The sequence below is a fragment of the Protopterus annectens genome, chromosome 11.part0 (assembly GCF_019279795.1).
Source record: "Protopterus annectens isolate FY-2018-M chromosome 11.part0, PAN1.0, whole genome shotgun sequence".
Lineage (NCBI taxonomy): Eukaryota > Metazoa > Chordata > Ceratodontiformes > Protopteridae > Protopterus > Protopterus annectens.
Genome location: NC_056745.1, coordinates 187535479 through 187561650, shown reverse-complemented (window position 1 = coordinate 187561650; position 26172 = coordinate 187535479). Strand labels below are relative to the sequence as shown.

General features: G+C 38.4%; 1 protein-coding gene across 1 annotated transcript in view; it reads right to left on the bottom strand.

Moving 5' to 3' along the window:
* The window catches only part of ATP6V1E1 (ATPase H+ transporting V1 subunit E1), a 403891-nt gene that overhangs the window by 147649 nt on the left and 230070 nt on the right, over window positions 1–26172 (bottom strand). The window contains exon 7 of the mRNA XM_044087600.1: window positions 12652–12746. Coding sequence (XP_043943535.1) covers window positions 12652–12746 — 95 coding nt within the window. The remainder of the gene's footprint in view (window positions 1–12651; window positions 12747–26172) is intronic.

Below are 26172 nucleotides of genomic sequence, written 5' to 3'. Positions count from 1 at the left end.
TGCAAGGTTTCCCCAAATGAATAATCCTCAGGAGGAGATGCAGATGGAATAGACTCCTCTGCATCAGGATCCTCACAGGGAGGTATAGATAATTCCTGATCAGAAGAGGAATCAGAAGAAATAGAAACCTGATCTGAAGATTCATAATCAGTGTCTTGCCTAGGCCTCTTATCTGGAGGGGGATGGGTACCCCTGATCAAGGTAATAAGGTCTTCAGCCATTTTGATCATCTGTTTTTAGGCACAAAGGCCTGTGCACGTGGCTCATGCATCGTTTTTTTTGGTTTAGAAGTTGCTTTTGTCTTTGGTATTGCAGCTGTCGTTGGTTTGATGTACAAATGTTGAGGTCTGAATACACCCTCAGAAGCCGGTGCCTGCTCAGCGGCTCCGGACCCATCCGCGGGAGATACATCTGTTGGTCCAATACCTTGAATATCTTGCGGCATGCCTGACTCCACATGCGTGTCAGTAGAGGCCTGTGACTCGAAGGTAGTGGGTATCAGGGGCTGCGAAAGCGCTTCACTGAGTACCAGCAAACTGACGACTGGCTTAGGAGAAGCTTCGTCGTCTGTTTTGGATCTCGACTGCCTTTCTCTGTCCTTTTCTTTGCGTTTTTTTATGCACTTCGGTAGTCGGATTGCTATCAGATGACATTTCTGGGTAGTTAAATCTGTTTCCAAAATACTTTGATGCAAAAATATACAGATGCTTAATAGGGCGTTGGTTAAATCTAGCACAAAACCGACAACCAGGCAAGTTGTGATCAGGGCCTAGGCAAGGAATACATTATAAATGGAAATCCTTATGCGGTATTTGCTTCCCACAAGTAATACAATTATTAACTTTTTCTGACATCGGTAAAAAGCAAGAAAAAAGTTTCCCCAACGGGGTGCTTAGCTTTAGTGAAGACTTCGGTTCTGAAACTCAAACTCGAATACTTCAGTAGTCAGCCGACCGGCACTTGTGAAATGCTTCTGCTTCGGGCACTGCGCGGCAAGAAAAACTAAAGAAAATTGCATCGGCTGCATGTTTTATACCCCTGACGACCTGACGTCATAGAAGAGAAGACAGCAACTGATGCAGGACCCAAGACTTTGGAATTCAGGCCGACTGAGGGCAACCTGCCAGCAGATTACCCAAATGTAATGACTGCAACAGTGAAACACGAAGAACATCTGAGCACTGTATGTAATGTTGGACTGGTAAACAGTTGTTAGAAAGAAAAAAAAAACATGTAATGTATAATGTGTGTAAATAGGAAAGAAATGTCTACATTTTCTTTTCTAAAAATGTGTGCGTGCCATGTCTTAAGTGATATTTTTGAACATCTTTATTAAATTAATATTAAGTTTGCAGTTGCTGAACCTCAGAGATAAAAAAAATTATCTCGCTCATGAGTCTGCATGACCTTGAAGTTAGTGGGAGGGGGGGTTGGGGTTCAGGGATACATACCCCTACAAAACTGACTGTTCTTTTTTCTTTTAAAAACAGAGGTACTATTAACATAAGTTTCTCATTTGTTAGTAGACACACTGCTCTCTCAGTGTATTGCTAGCAGATGACATGAATCTTATAAACTGAAACATCTTTCGATCGGAAGCAAGCACTAGTGTTTCACTATATCCTTTAGAATTTGTCTAGGTGTTGAAGCACTTGAGAAACTAAAACAAACAGGACTATATACATAACTGTTTTACAAGCCATACAGTAAACAGCTGTCCACTATTTCATGTTCACAGTCAGCTAGTCTGATTTATTACTAATGGATACTACTAATTTAGGTCTTAGCTTGTCTTGTACACCCAACATTCAGCTCAGGAGTATGTCTGTGATTTGACTACCACTGATGACTGTTGAAGGCCATCCTTCACTGGATGAATTCTAGTTATCTATATTTTTACGAAACTGTTTATCTTGAACTTCACCTGATAAAGACCAAGGCAGCTCATGCATGCCACTGCTCATCCTTCACACGCTCCAATCATTTCTCACTTATTTTTTTAAATGAAAAAATGCATGGAGTTTGTGTCTTGTATGAAATGTGAGGTAATGCTTGATCGCAAATTGGCACTACAGGGTCATACATCTGGTTGTTAGGCCATCTTATTCTCATCTAAATAATTTACCAAGATTAAGCACCTTGTACTAACACTGGACCTTAACATGCTGGTGCATGATCTGTTATTTTCCCATCCAAATTACTGGAATATGCATTACCTTAGGCTTTTATTTGGTGACCTTGCCTGACTGTACTGAATGCAGAAAGTACAGTTGTGTACACTTACCATAAATGTAGATGTTAGAGTGTATTCACTGTTGCAGTCATTACATTTGGGTAATCTGCTGGCAGGTTGCCCTCAGTCGGCCTGAATAACAAAATCTTGAGTCCTGCGTCAGTTGCTGTCTCCTCTTCCATGACGTCAGGTCGTCAGGGGTATAAAATATGCAGCCGACGCCATTTTATTCAGTTTTTCTTGCCCCAGATGTCAGGTGCCCCCCCCAAATGGGGAGCAAAAATATATATATAGATAAACAGTACATATATAGATGCACTTTTAGAAACATAAACTTTACCTTCAACTAAAAGCAAATACAGCACAAAGGCTTTAGAGCACAGTGAAGGAAAGGAAAGGTATAGAAAGGGGGATGGCGGGGTGGGTAACCCAGACTGCAACAGTGAAGACACTCGAACATCTACATTTATGGTAAGTGTACACAACTGTACTATGTTCTTTGTGTTTCACTGTTGCAGTCATTACATTTGGGTAGAATCCCAGCTATGGATGGGAGGATGGAACTAAACAGCATTAGGAGCGGCTATAAGGCCCTGCAGGACTGCAGTGGCAAAGCCCTCCCTGGATTTGGAGAAGAGAGGTAAATGATAATGCTTTGTGAAGGTATGAACACAGCTCCAAGTAGCAGCTTCTAGAATGTCTTTGGTTGGGACCCCTCTGAGAAAAGCTGCTGAAGTAGAGGCAGCCCTGGTGGAATGTGATCTGATCCCCTTGGGCACAGGTTTACCATGGTGCAAATAGCAGAAATTAATGCAGTGGCTTATCCACTTAGAAATAGTTTGCTTTGATATAGCCTTCCCCTCTGACCCTGCAACAAATGCTACCAGTAGTTGCTCAGATTTTCTTAGAGATTTGGTCCTGTTTAAGTAGAATCTTAGTTGTCTGTGTACATCCAATGATTGCAGAATCCGCTCCCCCTTGTTCTACGGATTTGGGTAAAATGTTGGCAGATGAATGGTCTGGTTAAGAGCCACACTGGATACCACCTTAGGCATAAAAGAAGGATTGGTCCTGAGGGACACCCTGTCCAGGTAAAATATAATAAAAGGCTCCACTGCCATGAGAGCCTGTAGTTCTGAAACCCTTCTTGCTGAAGTGACTGCCAAGAGAAAAGCTGTTTTCCAAGATAGAAATTTTATATCCGCAGTAGCTGCTGGTTCAAAAGGAGGCAGGGTGAGTTTTTCCAGCACAAAATTGAGGTCTCATGCAGGAGTTGGTGATGATCTGGGAGGCCTTAAATTGTTGGCCCCTCTAAGATACTGTTTAAGCAGAGGATGAGAAAAGAGGGTATGCTCTGTGTTGTAATGAGCCGAGATGGCAGAGGCATGGATTTTTATTGAAGAAAAAGATAGGCCCTTGTCAAGCATCTCCGTCAAGTATTGTAAAATCGGAGGAATATTGGGCTTTGCTGTGTCTATTCCTTGTGCTTGGTTCCAAACACAGAATCTCTTTCATTTATCAGCATAAGATTTTCTAGTACTAGGCCTTCTGGTTTCCAAAATGACATCCACCACAGATTTACTGAGAGGTGTTGTTTGAATAATTAGTTGATTAGCCATGCTGCAAGACTCAGAGTTTGGAGCAGAGTGTGCAGAATTTGATAGTTCTGCTGAGACAGTAGATGAGGTATTTGAGGCAAGTACCATGGAGGAAGGTGAGACATATTCCTTAGAAGTGGGTACCAGTGCTGGCGAGGCCAGTCCGGAGCAATTAGGATCATTTTTGGTTTCTCCTGTCTGACTTTTAGTAAGACCTTGGAGAGTAGAAGCAGAGGGGGAAAGGCACAGACTGATAGGTTTTCCAGCTGAAGGATAGAGCATCCACTTTCCATGCTTTTTTGTGATGAGTTCTTGTGCAGAATTTGTCTGACTGACAATTTTGGGGAGAGGCAAATAGATCTATGTCTGGGCTCCCCCATTTCTGTGTTAACATTCTGAAGGTGAAAGATGTATTTGGTAAGTCAAGCCTGTGTTCCACAAAGCCATGGCTAGTCTGCAAAGAGGGTAGGAATGTGTACCCCCTGCTTGTTTATGTACCATATAATTGTGGTGTTGTCCGTCTTTAGTAGTTGTCCTGGATGAAGTAAGTCCTTGAAGGCTGTCAGAGCATTCTGAACAGCTAGCATCTCTTTCTGGTTGATATGCAGATGCATTTGGTTTGGGCTCCATTTGCCCTGAATGCATCTCCCTGCTAGGTGGGTCCCCCAAGCATAGTCTGATGCGTCTGTAGTTAGGGTTTGGGTAGCAGGGGATACAGTGAATGACAGTCACTTGTTTGGGTGACGTCTCTGCCCACCAAAGAAACTCCTGTTGTAGGCAGGGAATGAGAGGAATCATAGTTTCCAGACTGTGACAATGTTGACTCCATAAACTTTTTAGGTACCATTGAAGTTTCCTCATATGCAGTCTCGCATATGGAATTAGTAGAATGCAGGATGCCATGAATCCCAAAGCTTGCAAAATTTGTCTTACAGATAACTGGGTTTTTGTTGCCATTTGTTTGAAGTATGTTGTCAGTTGCCTTTGTTTGTCTGGCATGAGGTAAGCCATCTGGGCAGTTGTACTCAAGCTTGCACCTAGGAATGTAATTATTTGAGAGGGTACCAGTTGTGATTTCTTTTAGTTTATAGCGTACCCTAGGCATGCTAGAAGCCTGTTTACAAATGCCAGATGATGAAGAAGAGCGTCCTTGTCCTCTGCTTGAATAAGACAATCGTCCAGATAAGGATAAATTTGTATGCTTCTTTGTCTGCAGAATGCAATAACTGGTGCCAGGCACTTTGTAAAGACCCTGGGCGCAGTAGATAAGCCAAAGGGCAGTTCAGAGAATTGGTAATGCAGAAAACCTGCTTTGAAGCAGAGGTATCTTCTGCAGGACTCCCTTATTGGGATATGCAGGTATGCCTCTTAAGTCTAGAGTTACTAACCGAGCATTCCTGCCTAGCATAGACAGAAGCTGTTGTAAAGTCAGCATTTTGAACTTTGGAATGTCCAGGAACGTGTTCAAAATCGATAAGTCCAGTATTGGGCACCATGAATTGACTTTTCTGGGTACCAGGAAAAGTCTTGAGTAAAATCCTTGTCCTTTTTCCTTTTGTGGTACAGGTTGAATAGCCCCCATATCCATGAGGGTCATTACTTGTTTCTGGGCCTCTGCCCACTGGTTTTGTGGCAGATCCGGCCATCCGTTTGGAATTGGCAAAGTATGGAAATGAAATCTGTACCCCTGGGATACTATGTTTAATACCCACTTGTCCTGGGTAATTAACTTCCAACTTTGAGCATGAAGTGCTAGTTTCCCCCCCCAAGGGGGCTGCCAAAAGATAAGTGCTTGTTGATGGTAGAGGAAAGTCATTGAGACTGCTTACTGTAGGATTGTGCTTTGTTTCCTCCAGATTTGGAGGCGGAGGCACCCCATTGCTTTGACCTGTAAGAACCCTGTGATTGGTAACTGGAGCCTTTTGAGCGTCTGGATTTGCCCTGTGTGGCTCTGTTGGACACAGGAAAGGACCAATTTTTAGAAGGCCATTGCCTACTAAACCTGGTTGGCTGCACTTGCAAGAAATCTTTTACAGTTTGCATAGATTTAGCTTTGTCTTCCATTTTCTTTAAAACCTCTTCTGCCTTACTACCAAAGTATCATGCTGCAAAGGGGCATCCAACAATTTAGCTTTAACATGATCAGGCAGATTTTGCTCCTTGAGCCAGGCATGCCTTCTAATCACAGATCCAGTAACGGCGGCCCTACATTAGGCCTCCAAGGAATCCAAACCACATTGCAAAGTATGCTTTCCAACCTGTTCTGCTGAATGCAATAATTCCTGTAACTCTATTTTCCACACAATCAGAAATCAACATCATATTCTGTTTCAGTAAGCCCATAACATGCTGTTGATATTTAAGCATATGAAACTAGCAGTTTAAAGCCATGATTGCCAAGGTAGCAGACGTATAAACCTTCTTACCCCATCTATCCAGCGCCCTGGAATCTCTATCAGAAGGGGTAGGACTTTTGGCTGTAGAGGCCTTTACACCCATGGGACCCTGAGAAATAGTCTCAGGATCAGCAGTAGGATTTTTGAAAAGAAATTTGTGATAGTCAGGAACCCTGTATTATCTGTCTGGCTTACTAGGAGCCGGAGGCAGGGAATCAGGAGCCATGCTTGATTCCGAGAACACATCATCAACAATGTCTAATACAGGAGGTATTGCCAAAGGCCTATGCCGAGGAAGAAGAAGGAAATCCCTAATCCTATTTTTTGATTGAGAGAAGTCCTGACTCTCCCAGTGAAAATGTTCCCTTAAAGTATGCAAAGTCTCTCCAAAAGAGTAATCCTCAGGAGGAGATGCAAATGGGATGGATTCCTCTGCATCAGAATCATCATACGGTGTAATAGAAAATTCCTGATCAGAAGAGGAATCAGAAGAAATGGAAATCTGATCTGAAGATTCATAATCAGTGCCTTGCCTAGGCCTCTTAGCAGGGGGGGGGGGGGGGGTTGGGAACCCCTGATCAAGGTAATTAAATCCTCAGCCATTTTGATCATCTGTTTTTTAGGCATGGGGGCCTGAGCATGTGGCTCATGCATCGTTTTTTTTTAGACATAGAAGTTGTTTTTGACCTTGTTTTTATTGCTGGCGGCAGTTTAATATAAAAATGTTGAGGCCTGAAAACACCCTCAGAAGCCGGTGCCTGCTCAGCGGCTCTGGACCCATCCAAGGGAGAGACATCCACGGGTTCAATACTCTGAGAATCTTGCAGCATACCGGACTCCGAATAGGTCTCAGTAGAGGCCTGCGACTCAAAAGTAGCAGGTATCCGTGGCTGCGAAAGCACCTCACTGAGTACCGGCAAACCGGCGACTGGCTTAGGAGAAGCTTCGTCGTCGGTTTTGGACCTCAACGGTCTGTCTCTGTCTTTTTCCTTGCATTTTTTTATGTACTCCGGTAGTCGGATTGCTAACAGACAACATTTCAAGATAATTAAATCTCGAACCAAAATATTTAGAAGCAAAAATATACTGATGCTTAATACTGCGTTGGTTAAATCTAGCACAAAACCGACAGCAAGGCACTTTGCGATCTGGGCCTAGGCAAGGAATACAGTACAAATGAAAATCCTTATGAGGTATTTGCTTCCCACAAGTAATGCAATTATTAACTTTTACTGACATCGGTAAGGAGCAAGAAAAAGTTTCCCCAACGGGGTACTTAGCTTTATTTTGAAGACTTCGGTTCTGACACTCGAATACGAAAATTTCAGGAGTCGGCCGACCGGCACTTGCGAACTGCTTCTGCTTCGGGCACCGCGCAACAAGAAAGACTGAATAAAATGGCGTTGGCTGCATGTTTTATACCCCTGACGACGTGACGTCATGGAAGAGGAGATAGCAACCGACGCAGGACCCAAGACTTTGTTATTCAGGCCGACTGAGGGCAACCTGCCAGCAGATTATCCAAATGTAATGACTGCAACAGTGAAACATGAAGAACATCTCTGCAACTAAGATGTTTATTTGTACGTCACCGTCACGTCATATTATAGTTATGCTGGCTGCACCAACTGCACGTTGTAGTAAGGTCATAATTTTAGATTCTTTAACCTGTTCTCTCTGTGTAGTCTGGTTTTATTTGCAACAACGTCTTTTGCTCTATAGCCCTTCCTATGTAACTCTTATTGTCAGATCATGAGGTAAGGGGCTGCAACTTGTTTCTAGTCACATGGAGACCTTTAGTAGTATCTACTTCGCTACCTGCCATGTCCCTTGTAATCACGGGTCTCCTTCCAAAGGTCTCTCAAATATTTCTCTAGGAAATCTTTTCATTTAACTACTCTTGACCAATTTGACATCTACTTCAGAAAACTGGTTTTAGCAATATCTTAAGATAGGAGATTACTGCTTATTTCTACTTATGTACAGTAAAATACTTCTGAACAACATATAGACTACACTTTAAACATAACCTTTCCTCATCAATTTTTTATATTTTCTTTTTTTGTCTTCCTGCTGCCTGTTAAAAATCAGTCCTCCTGCGACCCACTGGTTCGTCCATACCCTCCTAATAGTGCAAGACATTATCATACCACTTGTTCCCGTGCAGGGAAGAGACAAATTACATAAGATCAAACATTTCTTCATCCTAGAGTGCATCATCCTCCCTACAAAATAATATCTAAACTGCTACATATATGTAAAGCATGACTTAGTGATTTCCTACCTGGTTTAATATTTCATACTATTCCAGCTTATTTAGTTCACAGCATTTTGAGGAAGCAAAAAAATCCCAAAACACTAAGAAAAACTTCTCTCTTGCTTTCACATTGCGTGGCTAGAAAAACTTCTCTCTTGCTTTCACATTACATGGCTCATTAAACTTCATATTTCTTACCCAGGAGAAGCCTACACAGGAAAGTCCTTGCAGTCCTATCATCTTTTCCTTCCTGCTGAGCCAATAAACCGAAAGTGATTTGGAGCTGCAGGCTTACTGTGAAGAGAGTGTCTGTAAAATGTGATAGTTACAGTGGTAGGAGTGCCTGACACTACGAACTGAGATTCTGAAAGAAAGTAGTACTTCTGAGTTCAGCCATTCTACGTGAATGGAAAACATCCGAGCCTTGACATCTTTAAGGAAGATTTTATTTATTTATTTATTTATTGAATTTGTACACCAGATTAGAGCACTGATCAGTTCTGACCAATTTCAGTCTCAGCCCAGGATCAATAACATGACTACTCATACAGCCCGGGGTCAATAATATGACCACTCATACAGACACACAAGATAACAAAAATATGACGTTACAGTGAATAAAATACAAAGAAGTATTTAAGAATACAAACATACATAAACCAATAAAGTGAGAGGATAAAACCACACTGATATCAATATACATTTTACTTTACATTTAGAAATACAGAGCATTATGTATAAGCTTGGTATACAAAAGTCTGAGGAGGGGAAATTGAAGCAATGGAGACCAGTAGGGTAGTTAGGATAAAGGAGAGCTATTAGTAGATTTAGGTTATGTGGCCTGTTGGGTTGCAGAAATATTTAGCTTAAGTAAAAAAGATTTTAGCAGTGCACAGACCCTGAGGTAAGATGAAGAGTCTTTAAATTCAGGTGGGAAGGACGCCCATAGTTCGGGACTGACAATTGAGGATGCATGGTCAGACACATGAAGCTTGGAAAGTGGGGTTTGTGTTAAAGGACCAGTATGATCCAGGTTTTTAAAGCTGTATGTGAGGGGGGCTTATCAGTTTAGAGTTTAAAGGAGGCGAGTCAGTTCATATATGAGCTTGAAGAGTTGCGAGTCTAGTAGTAGGTCTGCTCTTTGCTTAACAGGGAGCCAGTGTGCTTTTTCTAGAGTTATACAGTGGTGTTTATTTCTTGGGGGAATGAGTAATAAACCTATACATTTTGTTTTCTAGCGTTTGAATGGTAGTGGAGTTTTTGGCAGATGCTGCTAAGACAAAAGGAAGTAGAATTTGAGTCGAGTAAGTTGGATTCCTTTCCCTACTGCAGCTCTGGTTGGGTATGACAGAGAGAGAGAGAAATTTTTTATGCCCAGAATAGAAGGGGGTTCATTTTTTACATGTTTTTTAAGATGACTGATGAAAGTGAGTGAGGAGTCTAACCAGAGACCAAAGTACCTGAAGGAGGACACTTTCACCAAGGGAGAATTATTGTCATATTGTTGTAGTATTAGGCAATATGCTGAGCTTCTGATGAGTGCCAAATATCATTCTTGTTTCTGAGGCATTAAGAATGAGATTTTTCTGGTTGATCAACTCACGGAGTTATAGGAAAGAAGATTGTAAATCATGTTGTAATCTAGCTAACAATGAGTGGTTAGAGCAGTACAGGATCATGTCATCTCCGTAGAAAAGAAGAGGAAGATGAGGAAGATCCAATGGAAGTTTGTTGAAAGTATGAAGTATAAGGAGTATATGGAAGTATGAAGAAAGAGAGAACAGCAGAGGGGTGAGAGCAGAGCCTTGAGGAACTTCTCTAAGTAGACGGGAAATTTATTCACAGACTCTGACACAGCCACAAGATTATGATAAAATTATCAAGGCATAATTTGGATAAATTAAGAATTTAGCCACTGTAAGGAACACTAATAACTGTACAGTAAGAATTTAGCAGATATACACCTGTCAAAAGGGCAAAAAGAAAGAAATGATTATCCAGCGCAACAGATCGACAGGTAAGCATAACCCAAGTGCATACCTACATCAGTTGATTCCAAAACAAATCTTCACTGACATATGCAAGGAAGGCAAGAAGCCACTATTTGTTTTCCAAATACAGGCCAGAAGAAGCAATGTGGATAGGAAGAAATTCCTGTTTATTATGATTTATTGCTACAGTGATTATTCTAAAAGTCCAGTACTGGACTTCAGGAACTGTTCTTGCTGCCTTATTCCTAAACAAGGGGGATGCAATACGAGTGAAAACTTACAACACAAACTTCACTTCTTTCCACTCTAAGACTTCTTGAAAAAGCTGACAGATCAGCTTCTACAATACAATACCAAGTAGGATGTCCTTTCAAGAGAACATCATGTATTCAGACTAGGCTAATGGTGCTGAACTTGCCTCATGAATCACATCTTCAGTACATTTTCTTGAGAGATGGAGTCTATACTGCTTTGATAAAGGCAGCTGACAGTGCAGTCCAATCATATGTTACTGTCTGAGGACCTTGGTGCTATGCAGTTACCACGAATGACCCCCTTGCATGGTTAAACAGCTGTCTACATTGTGAAGTTCTTAAAGTAAAATGTAAGAGGTGGTGTCTCCTGAAATGGCCTAAGAAGAGTTCTGCAGGGGTTTGTACTTAGCCACTTGCATCTTTCCGGATATATTAACTACAGGCATCTATGGCTGATTTATTAACTACAGGCATCTATGGACTCATCCCATTTCTGAATGTTAACAACATTGTCCTTCCCCCTGATGCATCAACTACCCTCTGATACAAACTAACAAGCTGAGTGGGTCTCCCTGATGATCAGTTGGTACCAAAGAAGCAAACAAAATTAACATGAAAACTATGCTTGCAATATCTACCTGCTATTCAGCAAACACGGAGATTAAATGTCTCCTATTTGGAAACTGTACAAACACCTTGCTCTGTGACTTAACCTTAATCTGGTCTTTTTGATATAGTCAAAGCACATTTTCAAGAAAATCCACCACAGGCTTGAGGTCTGACACTCAATATAGGAATTCATTTGCTATAAGGCAAATTACTTCACTGGCAGAAATGGGAGTCTTCATAGCCCAGTTTGATTCTTCTTCTTCTTTCGGCTTTTCCCCGTTAGGGGTCGCCACAGCGGATCACCCGTCTGCTCATCTCTCTTAAAGGTCATGTGCCTCTGCTTCTAAGTCTCAAATTCCACAAACCCTGCAGAATTTAGATATTTGTGTCATATTACAAGGCCCTCCCAATCTCCAATTTCTCCAGACTTAAAGGAAAGTTTAGTTGGCGCTACCTGCTAACAAACTGGACAGCGATCATATGCTAGAATTACTTAAATTCATCCATCATTATTCCTACCCTGTTTAACAAAACTTAAAACTCATTAACACACAGTCAAGTCTGCACTTCATTAAGATGGTATTATCCTCAGTTTTCTCACAACACATTTCTGTTCAGACAATGCAGTAAGATATAGGATAATCTGCACTCATACAAAACTGGAACATGATCAATTGCGTCTGCAAGTGTGTGTGTGGTGTGTGTGTGTGTGTGGTAGCGGATACAAAACTGCAACTTAGGAGAAAGGAGATTTTTCTGTCTACAGCACTCACTGCAGAGAAAAGATTTTGTATGTTAAGTATCCAAAAGCCAGTTTTTAACTCTTGGCCTACTGTCCATCTAGAAATGGTCTTTTTCTCTATGGAATGAGCTATTATATATAAAATACTATCCCCATCTATCTAGCTACATCAAAAATTGCAAGAAAGGACTTAACTCCTTTCTCATCAAAACAAATCTCCCACTGGCAAAATATCCAAGGTAAATTCTACAAACGCTAATGATCTCATAATATGACCAACCATCAACACTATTTTTATTATTTTGGTGAATGATATACCAACCTATGTTGAAATCTTAAGCAGTACAAAGCATACTACATTTATTGAATGTTGACAGCATTCAGCTTCAGCCGTCTCTGTTTCCGTCATCTAATGTAATCATGCAAGATAAAGGTTTAAGATAAAGTACTGCATGTACTGGGGAAAATCAGTCAACATCTGGGAAAGTTTTTTTTTTTTTTTTAAATCAGTCCACCTCACAAAAGAAAACAAGGAAACAAATGCATAAAACTACTAAATAACAGTCCTTACATTTCATCTGGCAGGAAGTTCTCTTGGTCAATCTGCACATCAACATCCACATTGGCAATGCTCTTATACATGGGAATACTTTTTTTCACTCCAGCCTAAAACAAAAACAAAGTAAACACAATTTTTATTTATTTCTAATTTATCTTATTCTCAAGAAAATCTGTATGCATACACATACCTAAATTTTATGTGACTATTTGCCTTGTACAAATTGAGGACTTCTGATGGGATCTATCCTTATCTGTTGGATTAAGTGTATATGTCATGACAATAACCAAAAGGTGACATTCAAGCTATGTCTTTTTTTTTTCAAACACATTTATTTAACTATCAATTGTGACATAGGCAGATTTACATCATATAAATGTAATCAAACTACATTCATGTAACAAACATTTTAGTTCACATATACTGCTATATATCATACAACCTAAGCAATATTTACATAAATTACTCAATTCCTGCCTTTTTTTTTAAACAAGTACCATCTTTATTAAACTATCACTTACCACACAGGCAATCATACATTTATAAAAATGAAAATAAACCACACTGACACAATCCTAGTCGCAAGCATTTTACATCACAAACCACACTGACACACTCCCAGTTGCAAACATTATACATCACTTACAATCTGCCTAATCTTTCTCACTCAAACATTACATAGCTCATTTAAGTCCTGGTGCCTTTTAGACCTCATTCCTCCCTTGTATGTATTGTTCCCACAATTCCCAGTTTTTCCTACGTAGTTTGCTCCTACTCTTTTCTAAAGATCTCAATTCCAGTTGTTTTAACTCTGTTACCATATTCACTACTTCCAGTATAGTTGGTTTAGATTTTGATTTCCACTGTCTAGTAATAGCTTTTTTGGCAGCCAGCATTATTAGACACAGCAAGGCCTTACCATGTCTAGGCAATTCCGATTCTGCATCATAGCTCAGAAAAAACATCTCCCTCATCAGACCAATTTGCCCAGTCAGCAACTATAACAGTGCAACTCACAGGGAATCCTTAAAGTCAAAAATAAGAAGCACTGGGAGCCACGAGCTACAGGAACAGACTTTATTAAATCCAAAAGCACTAAAATCCACCAAGAAACACTGAACTACTTCTCCACATTTTTCATCACAAATGTAACTTCATCAGCATACTAGAACTATTCAAACTCTTATTTTATACAATAGTATGACATTACCTAACCAACCAATGCATCCGTTTAATTAATTGAAGTGCTTTCAAGTTAATTAGGATGATTGAAAACATTTATACAACCATTTGAATATTTCCAAATGAACAAGTAAAAGATAGCATTTGAAATTATTAATTCATTATATCTTAAACATCTTAATTAAATCAATGTTTTAAAGACAGTGTTTTACAAGACAATGCATAGGGAAATGTGTAACCACCATATTTATATTGGAACATTTACTTATTCAAGTAGCTTCACTCAGCTTTATACAAATCTGGATTCGGATCCAGGCACACAATGAATGCATATAGCTAAATACCACCATCTAGTGGCGTTATGTGCAAACTGCATGCTTTTCTGAAAGGACCGGAAAACTTTATTATTATAGAATTCATCATGCTATTACTAAATATCCTACCTCTAAAAACATATATCTAAAACATATATGTTCTATTATCTATACCTTAATTACATAAATATGTTAAAAACTTTATAAAAATATATATTGATATATGTATATGATATAAACAATGGAGCACCAAATACATATTCTACCTATTGTAACTTTCATAAAAAAACATAAATCAATGTTAAAATCAGATAAATTATTCATTTACAAAAACCTCCCTAAAATTGTATATAAATCCAATACACTAAAGCCATGAATAGAATGCATCTAAATGACACCATTAGGTAATATTTATATACATTGCTAACCATAAATAATAAATAATTAATATTTAATAAAATAAAAATTAATTGAAACTTATCTAAACCAACTGAGGACCAACCTACATATTTTCTCTCATCTCCAATGATAAACTTTCTCTAAAAAGATATATTAATAACCAACACATATTTAATATTAACAACATTTGTTAAAAATATATATAAAAAATAAATATTATTATATAAAACTATTCATAATCTAGCTGCTCATAATTTCAATATAGGGACCATAGAAACATGTTCATTTAATCCTGTCTTTTTGTTAGTTTCCAATACAAGCTGCCAATATAATTCTCTGACTTCAATTCTGTTTTCCCAGTCACCTCCTCTAATTTCTTGACGGATAACTTCTAATACAAAAAACAGGAACATAGCTTGCTGGCAATCTACTGTATGCTTATAAAGGGCATTAGTATCTTTTTTACTAATGTCGTATATGTGCTCATATATTCATCTTTTAAATGCCCTTTCGGTTTTCCCTACATAAAAGGAGTTACATATTTGACATTCTGCTAAATACACTATTCCTTTTGTATCACAATTCACATAGGCCTTACTACTAAGTAATCTCACTCTCGCTTTTAGATAATAATTATCTTTATTAAGTACATATTTACATTGTTTGCACCTACCGCATTTAAAGGTGCCTTTTTTCTTATGGCTAATTTTTTTATCTCTAGACCTATTTTCTAAAAAATGTTTAATATTCCTGTCTCTTCTATAACTAAATGTAATGGGTTGTTTAAATATTGTAGTCAAGTCAGAGAATTCTGAAAACATTTTCCAATTTTTATCTACTATTTGTCTAACAAGTGTAGATGTGTAGCTATAATTCATAATATAGGCACCATTACATTTCCCTTTATGACTTCCTAATTTACCATTTTCTTTATTATTATTCATCATTTGTATATTTATTTGAAAACCCTTTCCTAACAAGGGGCTAAAATCTCTTTCCCTTCTTAATTTTACCTCTTCCATAATTTCTTCTACTAAATTACTAGGATACTTTCGCTCTAGAAACATTACTTTTAATTTATTACATTCCTCCTCAAATACTTCTTGAATGGTAGTCATTCTTGACACACTTATAAATTGTCCCTTCACAAGATTTCTTTTTTGCTTATATGAATGGGAACTAGTGTAGTATAAATAAGAATTAGAAAATATCTCCTTTCTAAATATTTTAGACTCAAAGTAATTTTCTTGCTGGTTTTTATATGTTGTTATATCTAAATAATCTAATTTATTTTTATTAGTTTTATAAGTAAATTTTAGAAAATCTGTAGTATTATTAATATAGTTCATGAATTCTATTATTTTTTTCCTCTGATTCAAGCCAAAAAAAGCAAAGATCATCTATGTATCGCTTATAACAATTATAATGTGTAGTATATGGTGATCCAACAAGGTATTTCTTTTCCCATATGTTTAATACTATATTTGCAAATCTGGCTGTACAATAGGCCCCCATAGCAACTTATTTAATCTGTCTGAAGAATTCTCCTTCAAATACTACAAAATTACATAACAATACCAATTCTAAGATTTCCATAACAACTCTTAGTTCCTTCCAATCAAATTTTTTAGTATCTAATAAGGCTTCTAAAAAACACTCCATTCCTATTTGATGTGGAATAACAGAGAACAAATCTATTATATCCACTGTAAAGAAAATAATATCATTATTATACAGCTGCTTATTTACACTTTTTAATAAGTCCCATGAATCTTTGAGGTAACCTTCTTTATCCATCCCTACATTCTTAATTTTTGTATCTACAAATTTAGCTAGTGGATATGTTCTAGATCCACTAGCTGAAACTATAGGCCTGATAGGTGGGTTGTTCACATCTTTATGTACTTTCATAGTACCAAAAATAACTGGTATTAATGGTTTCTCCACAAACAGATAATCAAACACCTGCTTATTAATTATCCCATCACTCAAAAGTTCATTTAGTGCTAAATCTATTTTAGAATAAGCAATATTAATTTCATTTATGGATACTTCTTCATATCTATCTTCATTTCTTAATAATTCTTCCATTTTAGTATTATATGTAATGTTATCCATTATAACTATTCCCCCTCCTTTATCAAGCCTAGAAATCCTAATATTTTTATTTTCTCTCAATGTGTTCAATAATTGTCTTTCTTGCCACAGAAAATTCGGTCCCATCTTTGTTTTTTCTAGCTCTTTCCTAAGCTCTTTTTCTACTACCCCCTCAAAATTTTTAAGTTGGGGGGTGAATTAAAGGATTAGCCAAACTTTTCTTTTTGAAGGGTTTATTATCATTCATATTTGTTAAAATTATCACAGCCATTGTTTTGAAATATTAGTTCAAAATGTTTCTTTCTAATAAATCATTTTAAATCTATAAGGGTTTGACTTGTGTCACTTTTTATAGTAGGTACAAATTTAAGTCCTTTCATAAATAATCTAAAGTGCCATTCGTTAATTTCAATATAACTATAATTAAAAATGTTAAAATTTTGATATCTATATATATTCTCATTAATTATCTCTATCTCATTATTAATTTCTTCAATTATATCCTTACTAATACATTTGTTCGTTACCTGTTGTGTTCTATTGTAGGTTTGTTCCATATTCTCTCCGACCGTCTGGGTAAGGGAAAATCCAAAGGGTCATTTAAATCATAAATTTGATTTTCTCTTTCCCTTATTTCTTGTTCATTACCACTTATATTATTGTTATTAAAATGTACCTTAGCATGCATGTCATTATACTTTCCAGCATCCCATTTATTATTATTATGACTATTGTGAGTACTATTATACATTTCTAAGTCTTCTTGTATACATCTATCATTTCTCTCCCATCTATCAGGGTTATATTCTCTATATACACCTTCATAACTTGCCCTAAATTAGAAAATCATAAAGGGAAATACAATGGTGCCTATATTATGAATTATAACTACACATCTGCTCTTATTAGACAAATGGTAGATAAAAATTGGAAAATGTTTTCAGAATTCTCTGACTTGACTACAATATTTAAACAACCCATTACATTTAGTTATAGAAGAGACAGGAATATTAAAAATGTATTAGAAAATAGGTCTAGAGATAAAAAAATTAGCCATAGGAAAAAAGGCACCTTTAAATGCGGTAGGTGCAAACAATGTAAATATGTACTTAATAAAGATAATTATTATCTAAAAGCGAGAATGAGATTACTTAGTAGTAAGGCCTATGTGAATTGTGATACAAAAGGAATAGTGTATTTAGCAGAATGAAATTAGAGGAGGTGACTGGGAAAACAGAACTGAAGTCAGAGAATTATACTGGCATCTTGTATTGGAAGCTAACAAAAAGCCAGGATTAAATGAACATGTTTCTATGGTCCCTATATTGAAATTAAAAGCAGCTAGATTTTGAATAGTTTTATATAATAATATTTTTTATATATATTTTTAACAAATTTTGTTAATAATAAATATGCGTTAGTTATTAATGTATCTTTTTAGAGAAAGTTTATCATTGGAGATGAGAAAATATGCAGGCTGGTCCTCAATTGGTTTAGATAAGAAGTTTCAATTAATTTTTATTTTATTAAAAATTAACTATTATTTATGGTTAGCAATGTATATAAATATTACCTAACTGTGTCATTTAGATGCATTCTGTTCATGGCTTAAGTGTATTGGGTTTATATAAAATTTTAGGGAGGTTTTTGTAAATGAGTAATTTATCTGGTTTTAACATTGATTTATGTTTTTTTATGAAAGTTAGAATAGGTAGAATATGTATTTGGTGCTCCATTATTTATATCATATACATACATCAATATATATTTTTATAAAGTTTTTAACATATTTATGTAATTAAGGTATAGATAATAGAACATATATGTTTTAGATATATGTTTTGAGAGGTAGTATATTTAGTAATACATGATGAATTCTATAATAATAAAGTTTTATGGTGCTTTCAGAAAAGCATGCAGTTTGCACTTAACGCCACTAGATGGTGATATTTAGCTATTTAGCTATATACATTCATTGTGTGCCTGGATCAGAATCCAGATTTATATAAAGCGGAGTGAAGCTACTTGAATAAGTAAATGTTCCGATAGAAATATGGTGGTTAAACATTCTCCTATGCATAGTCTTGTAAAACACTGTCTTTTAAACATAGATTTAATTAAGATGTTTAAGATATAATGAATGACTAATTTCAAATGCTATCTTTTACTTGTTCACTTAGAAATATTCAAATAGTTGTATAAATGTCTTCAATCATCCTAATTAACTTGAAAGCACTTCAATTAATTAAACGGATGCATTGGTTGGTTAGGTAATGTCATAAGATTGCATAAAATAAGAGTTTGAATATTTCTAGTATGCTGATGATGTTACATTTGTGACGAAAAACACGGAGAAGTAGTTCAGCGTTTCTTGGTGGATTTTAGTGCTTTTGGATTTAATAAAGTCTGTTCCTGTAGCTCGTGGCTCCCAGTGCTTCTTATTTTTGCTGTGGTCAAGTAGTTTTGTTTGAGGCACGGTATTTTCCAATCCTTAAAGTCAGCCAGCTCGCCACACTCCTAGAAAATAGGTTTAATTTATCTCTTTTCTCCCCTTCACACCTCCAATATTTACTGTCTGACTGAGGACAAATTCTGTGGTGTCTACTTGGGGTATAACAATATCGATGTAAACATTTCCAGGCAAAAATCCTAAATCTTCTAGATTTTGTTGCATATTTGAGAGACATGCATATAACCTCCCATTATTTCTTTGTGAACTGCTTATCCAATCTCTCTTCTCAATCCTTTCGAACCTCCTCGGACTGATTCTTCTAGTTATCATGCAATATTTTATACGCTCTAGTAATTATTCCTTTTTTAATGGCAGCTTATGTTCGATATTCTATTAAAAACTCTACCAAGTACTGGTGTTTCATTTAGGACCCTCTATTTCTTTCTCTTTCCCTATACTCTGATATTAATTCCTGATAGGGAAGGCAGTCTCTAACCTGCAGTCCAAATAAATTATTGGCGTCTTCCCATTCTATCATCTTTTCCTCTCTAGTTATTTGCTCTCAATACCCTGGTTCCTTTGCCAGTTTTGACCAATAAATTACATCCCCCCTCTTGCCTAATGTCTGTACCCCTAATTGCAGTCATCCCTATTGACAAAATTTCCTTTCTCATTCCCATGTTGGTTTAGTTCTTAGGATACTTTTTGCTACTTTATGAATACACTATTCTGTATGACTGTTATTCTCCTTAAAGGCCTGCATCCAAAATCCCAGTCTTTCCTTATTTCTTGAGCTTCCCCCGTGTTTAATCATCATCCCTTTCCAGTTTGAATTATAGTTTTCTACTTGTCCTATGTACAGGAGCCTTAACTGTATAACTCTGAAATACCCCATTCAAACTGAGTAATCCCAATCTGCCCTGTTCTACTGGAAGAATCAGCTTATCCCACTTGACTCTTGCCATCTTCCCCTCCCAGATAAAATCATTCAGCTCTTTATTGCTATCTACAACTTCTCCTCTGGTTGATAAAAATATGCCTGACCTGTGTGTAAGACTAAAGGGACTAAAAACATTTTAACTGCTTGTGTCTTACTATCCATACAACAAAGCTTCCATTTTCTCAGTTTTCGTATTATCTTTTTAGTCTCTTTCCACATATCCTTAGCTGCCACACTAGAATCATTTTAATCCATACCTCTAAATATTTAATTTCATCATGTCCCCATAAATATGGGTACTCCTGAACCAGTTCATGTGTGGGTACATAATTTACTGCTACTGACTTTGTTTTAGCTTAATTAATTTTGTATCCTGAAAAGATTCAAGCCAGGTCTTAATACCAAACAACAACTTGCAGTTGCATAGCAATTTGCATTAGTATGTAACTTACCTAATGTGGAGAACTACAGTTTTCCTGTCTGTCAACCATTGCTGTTATTTATTAAGTGTTGCACTAACTGTAGTAACATTACATTTGCATCACATATCTTTATAAAGCAGTCACAGTAAGACATTACTGGAGTAGTAACCTTATTCAGCTGATCTTCAGCATACACTCCAACGAAGGAGTAACACTTTGGTGCTGCCATCCTTTGTCTTCTAAAATTTAAGTCTCTGTGCTCAGAAAGCATGCTGTTATAAGCATGCCATCCCTGTGCCAGGGTAAAGGATTGCACAAATCAGAAACAGTAGTTACCAAGACTTTGAATTCCATAAATTCAATAGACCAAAATTTCAAAACTACAAGCAGCTCATAACACACATACAAATACCACACACTAACACACAAATATACACATTTCATACCCTACATGCTTCTCATGTGGGGATGGTGCTCATCACCACTACCACCACCACCATCATCATAATCATCCTCCTTTTCCCCATTTTCTAAATGGAGTTGGGCTGGCACTTCAAATGTCACCATATTTCTCAATTCAATGCCACTCTCCTACCTTCAACAGTCATGCCTGTCAGAGGTCTTCTCTCACACAATCCATCCCTTTGCTGGATGCCCTTGCTTCTTTTTGCCTTCTTCCTGTTGGTCTCAAATCTTCACTAGGTTGTCTTCTACATTCCTAACCCTGTGTGCAAAGTGCCATCATCTGTTCTCTTTGACCGGAGAGCAATTTGAGCTACTTTAGGTAACACTCTGCTGCCTTCATTTCATCTGTCCCACAGTATGCATTTTACCTAATGGCTCAGACACTTCATCTCCATCACCTCCATCTTCCTCAGTTGCTCTGCCTTCATTGCTCATGTTTCTGCACTATATAGTAGTACTGGTTGCACCACTATTTTGTGCACCTTACTTTTCAACTTCTGAGGCATTCTTCTGTCACACACTACCCCGTCACTCTGTGCCAGTTGGCTGTAGCCCCATCTGATTCTAGCTTTGGCCTTCTCATCCAGACCTTCCTTCTCCTCAATCACCTCTTTCAGAAACTTAAAGCTGTTAACCTGTTCCACTATGTTCCTTTCTATCTCAGTTTTCAGCTTCTTCTGATTCCATTTGCTGCCATGCCAGTTATGTCTGTACTCAGTTTCATCCCATGTGCCTTCTTCAGTTTTGCATTCCATTCCTCTATCTTTTGTTGAGGTTCTTGCTCAGAGTCTGCCTGTAATGCCACATCATCTGTATACAACTGCTTTGTTGATCCATCCTCTGTATAAACAGCGACTGCCATCCCCTATTATTACTCGAACTCCGAGATTATCATGGTTAAGGAAGAAAGGGCAAGACAAAACTGTCAGTTTTATAGAGACACAACACAAACTACTACAACAAGCACACCACTCACTTCACATTCACAAAAATTCCATGCATATGTTTGCTTGCTTCCAAAACATACATACACAACACCACACCAATGAAAGAATACTTGCACTAAGAGTGTCTACACATACGACCTTGGGCTCCTTAGAAATGGAGTACTGGTTTCTGCACAGGTTCATTTTCCATGTACAACCTAAAGATAACCAGTTTCTTGATCTCTGTATTATCTTGATTTTAGCTACCAGAAAATACTCCAAATTACAAGAGTACAGAATTAAGAGCTTGTTTGTCACGGAATAGAAGGATTCTGCTGTGGCTCAGCGCATACACTGCTAGGATAATGGGGATAAATGATGGGAAAAAAAGTCAACCGATCTGTTATAAACCTGTGATTGCAGCCCAGATGACTTGGGGTCATCTAGCAACCTGGAAACTGAAGGAGACATCTGGGTAGGGTGCAAGTGCAAAGCCTACGCCAGCTCCCTCATCCTACTAGAAGGGAAGCTGTCTTACCGACTATGTTTTTGACTCCTAGTAGAGAGTGGAAGAATGCACTGGAAGGTGCTAGGTTGAGACACACATATGGGTTGTAAACCATTATCTTACAAAGGAGCTGGGGTAGTACACATGTGGAAACATGCCCATAGTCAGGCCAGGTATAGCAACCCCAGTCTCTACATAAAGGATGGGAGAACAGCAGAGGAGCGATAGGACAGTGGCTAAACAGAAAACCACACAGATGCCTGGATGATGGCATAAAATATACAGGGGATCTTTTGGCTGACAAGTGTGGTAGGAAAAAAATAACTACAGAGGTTGCTCTCAAAACACTAGCACTATACATATCCCTCCAGAAAGAGAGTATAAAAAAGCAGAAATGCCACACAAGGGAGCTATAATTTGGAATACAAACTCCAACTAAGACGTCAGACTAAGAGACAAAAATGCCAAAATCTGAATTGGAGGAAAAAAAAATCTCTTTATATTGTACCATATAAAAACTTTTTGTAAGCTAATTCAGATGAACTCCTCCTCCACACAGTGGATACCTTCCAGCTGACCATCTTTTGCTTTCTGATCCTATTACTCCTAATTTCAGCATCCCCAGTACTAACATCCAAGGCTGAGACCACCTCTGCACAGGCATGTTATGAGTGGGATGGGGAAACACAAAGGAGAAACTCTAGCAGCATCATATACACTGTATTTTACCCTTTAATGCTATGTTTTATGGCAATCTGATTGGCCATTGTAGCACACCCCCAACACTGTGAGAGTGACAAATTGCAGACAGAGGTCCCACCCCTCCCTGCTTATTTTCTATAACATTTTCACATATTCTGCCAGATTTTCTAAAGTATACCCTATGACTGTTTTTAGAAAAGAAAATAAAGTTATGTACTCACCATAACTCTGCATCTGTGTTGTCTGTTTTTGCCCTTCCACAACTGATAGGGTCTCTGATCCAACCTCAGATCTGGCCTCGGACACATCTTTATAGACATTTAGGCTCTAACTCGGGCTCCTCATCTTACCATAATCCCGTTTTCTCCTTAGCTACCTCAGATAGAGTTTACCCTCTATTCAGCTAACCAGTATGTGTCAAAGAATAACCAACCATTAACATACCTTGAACAAGAGGGATACAAAGTAGAGCACAAAGATAGAGAAGGAGGAGACTTGATCACATGCAGCAAGACTGACAGTGCAAAACCCCTTAAGACATACTAGGAGATTATGAAAAATGAAGAGGGCTGGAGGGTGGGAAGTTAAGAACAGACAAGAAAAAAACATCTCCACTTACTCTTACAAATCTTTCTTGTAGAAACTTCATGGGATGATGAAGGATGTGATGAACTGGAGAAGAAAGTCTGGAGTTTCTATCCATCACTGGAGAAAACATGCAGTCAACCTGAGGGATCAAATGTCCAAGTGAGGCAACCTGGAGAGATGAGACAGAAGGTCCTGAGAAGGATCCAGCACCCAAAGAAGGTGGATTAGGTATGTCCACAGGAAGGGGAACTACACTTGAGGACAGAATAGAGGAATGAGGATTACCTTGATTTTCCACTGAAATGCTTTCTGGAGAAACCTGAGGATTATGGGCTGGAAGGCTTATAGAAGATCGAGGGGCCGATCATAAATCAGAGTCTCTCAGTGACCCCCCCCGGGAAAATCACAGCAAAGTACCTGCCGCATTTGGAATTGAGGTGAGAAGCATGGAGGTCGTAGCACGGTTAGTCCCACTGGTCAAAAATAATTTCCATCACTGACTGAGAGACAACCTGTGTGGAAATAAACTGGACCTGCTCAGTTTGTCTGCTAGTAACCTCGACTTCCCCGGAATATGTGTTGTCAACAGAAAGCTGGCAGAAGAGATCACTCATTCTCATACTCTCATTGCCTCTTGACATAGTGGGTAGAAACAGGTTCCCTCCCTGTCTGTTGATGTACCAGACTACCAACATGTTGTCTGTCTGAACAGCAACCATCCCTAGAGGGAGAACATCTTGAAACGTCTGCAATGCCAATAGGACTGTTCTCATTTCTAGGATACTGTTGTGAAGATTGGCCTCTAACTGAGACCATGTGCCTTGGACTGCCCTTCTCAAGTAATGTCCCTCCCACTCTAACTGGGAGGCATCTGTTGTCACCATGGTCCTGAGTAAAGGAAGAACAAAAGGGCGGCCCAGAGAAACAACTTGTGTGTGAATCCACCAAGTTATGTGTTGCTTGCAAATATTTGTAAGCTGAACAAATGTCATCAGAGGCTGGCGTCTTAATGACCATTGTACTGCAGGGATCCACTGCAGAACCTTTCTGTAAAACTTTGCTAATTGTACTAGCACTACTGAAGCTGCCGTTGATCTGAGGAGCTACAATACCAGCCTGGCTGGAGGGGAAGGAAGTGAAAGAATTTGTAAGACTTTGTTTCGAAGACTAGTTTTGTTTGAGGTAAACCTGCAATCTGTTTACCGTATCTAGATGGGCATCAATGAATTTCAGGTCTTGAGTATTGAAGAGTTTAGATTTGGCATAATTTACTGTAATGCCTAGTTGAAAACACAGATAGAGCAAGTAATCTCTGGCTTGAAATCAGTAGAGGTTTGGTGGAAGCAGAAAGGAGACAGTTGTTTATGTAAGGAAACAACCAGAATCCATGCAGTCTCAGGTGATATGCAACCACTGCCATGCATTTAGTGAACACCTTGGAGGCTGTTGTGAGACAAAATGGCAGGGCTCTGAACAGACAGTGAATAGCTCCCAGCTGAATGCGTAAATATCTCCTGGAGTGCTTGTGTATCTTGATACAGTAGCACGCATCCTGGAGATCTATAGAGCGCATCCAATCATCCTTCCTTAACAGCAGTAGAATGGACTGAACCGTGACCATCCAGAAGTTGTAGTGCATTACAAACTGATTAAAACTGCAGAGATCCAAAACAAGAAGTTAAGTACTCACCATAACGTTCGATGTATGTAGTCCATCTCGCCTTACATTCTTACCCGTGGGTTCGGAGCCGAACCTCTGCTCCGACTCGGCCATACTCTAGCTTGAAGTCTTCAACTGGCTTGTGGCTAAGAGGTATCCCATCATGCAACAGGTCTATTCCCCAGATCTTGTTTGCTGCAAGCGCACACACACACACACACACACACACACACACACACACACACACACACACACACACACACACACACACACTGAGAAGAAGAAAAACCCCAACAGAAAGGACTACTGACACCTAGAGACTACACCTCCAGGTCCTCCAGGAGGGGGCAGGAGGGAGGGTAAGAATGTAAGGCGAGATGGACTACATACATCGAACGTTATGGTGAGTACATAACTTCTTGATGTTATGTAGTCCAATCTCGCCTTCATTCTTACCCGTGGGACAGCGTCCCTAGCACCTTGATCTTGGGTGGCTCAGTGAAAAATACTCGTGAGCACTCTGGAACCAAAGGAAGATCTGCCTCTAGAGACCAGATATAATTTGTAGTGACTAATAAAGGTGTGAGGCGAAGCCCATGTTGCTGCAGCACAAGTATCATCCATAGACATCCTAGCCTGAAATGCAGTTGAGGTAGCCACAGATCGTGTAGAATGAGCCTTCACTTTAAAGGGTAATTCTTTGCCATTGGAAGCATAAATAAATGAGATTCAATCCAAGATCCAGCGAAATAAGGTTACCTTAGAAACAGGAACCCCAAGTCTCTGAAAACGAGACAAACATTTGATCTGATTTCCTGAAATCTTTTGTCCTATGTAAATAGAAATGCAATTGTCTATGAACATCTAGCTGATGTAAC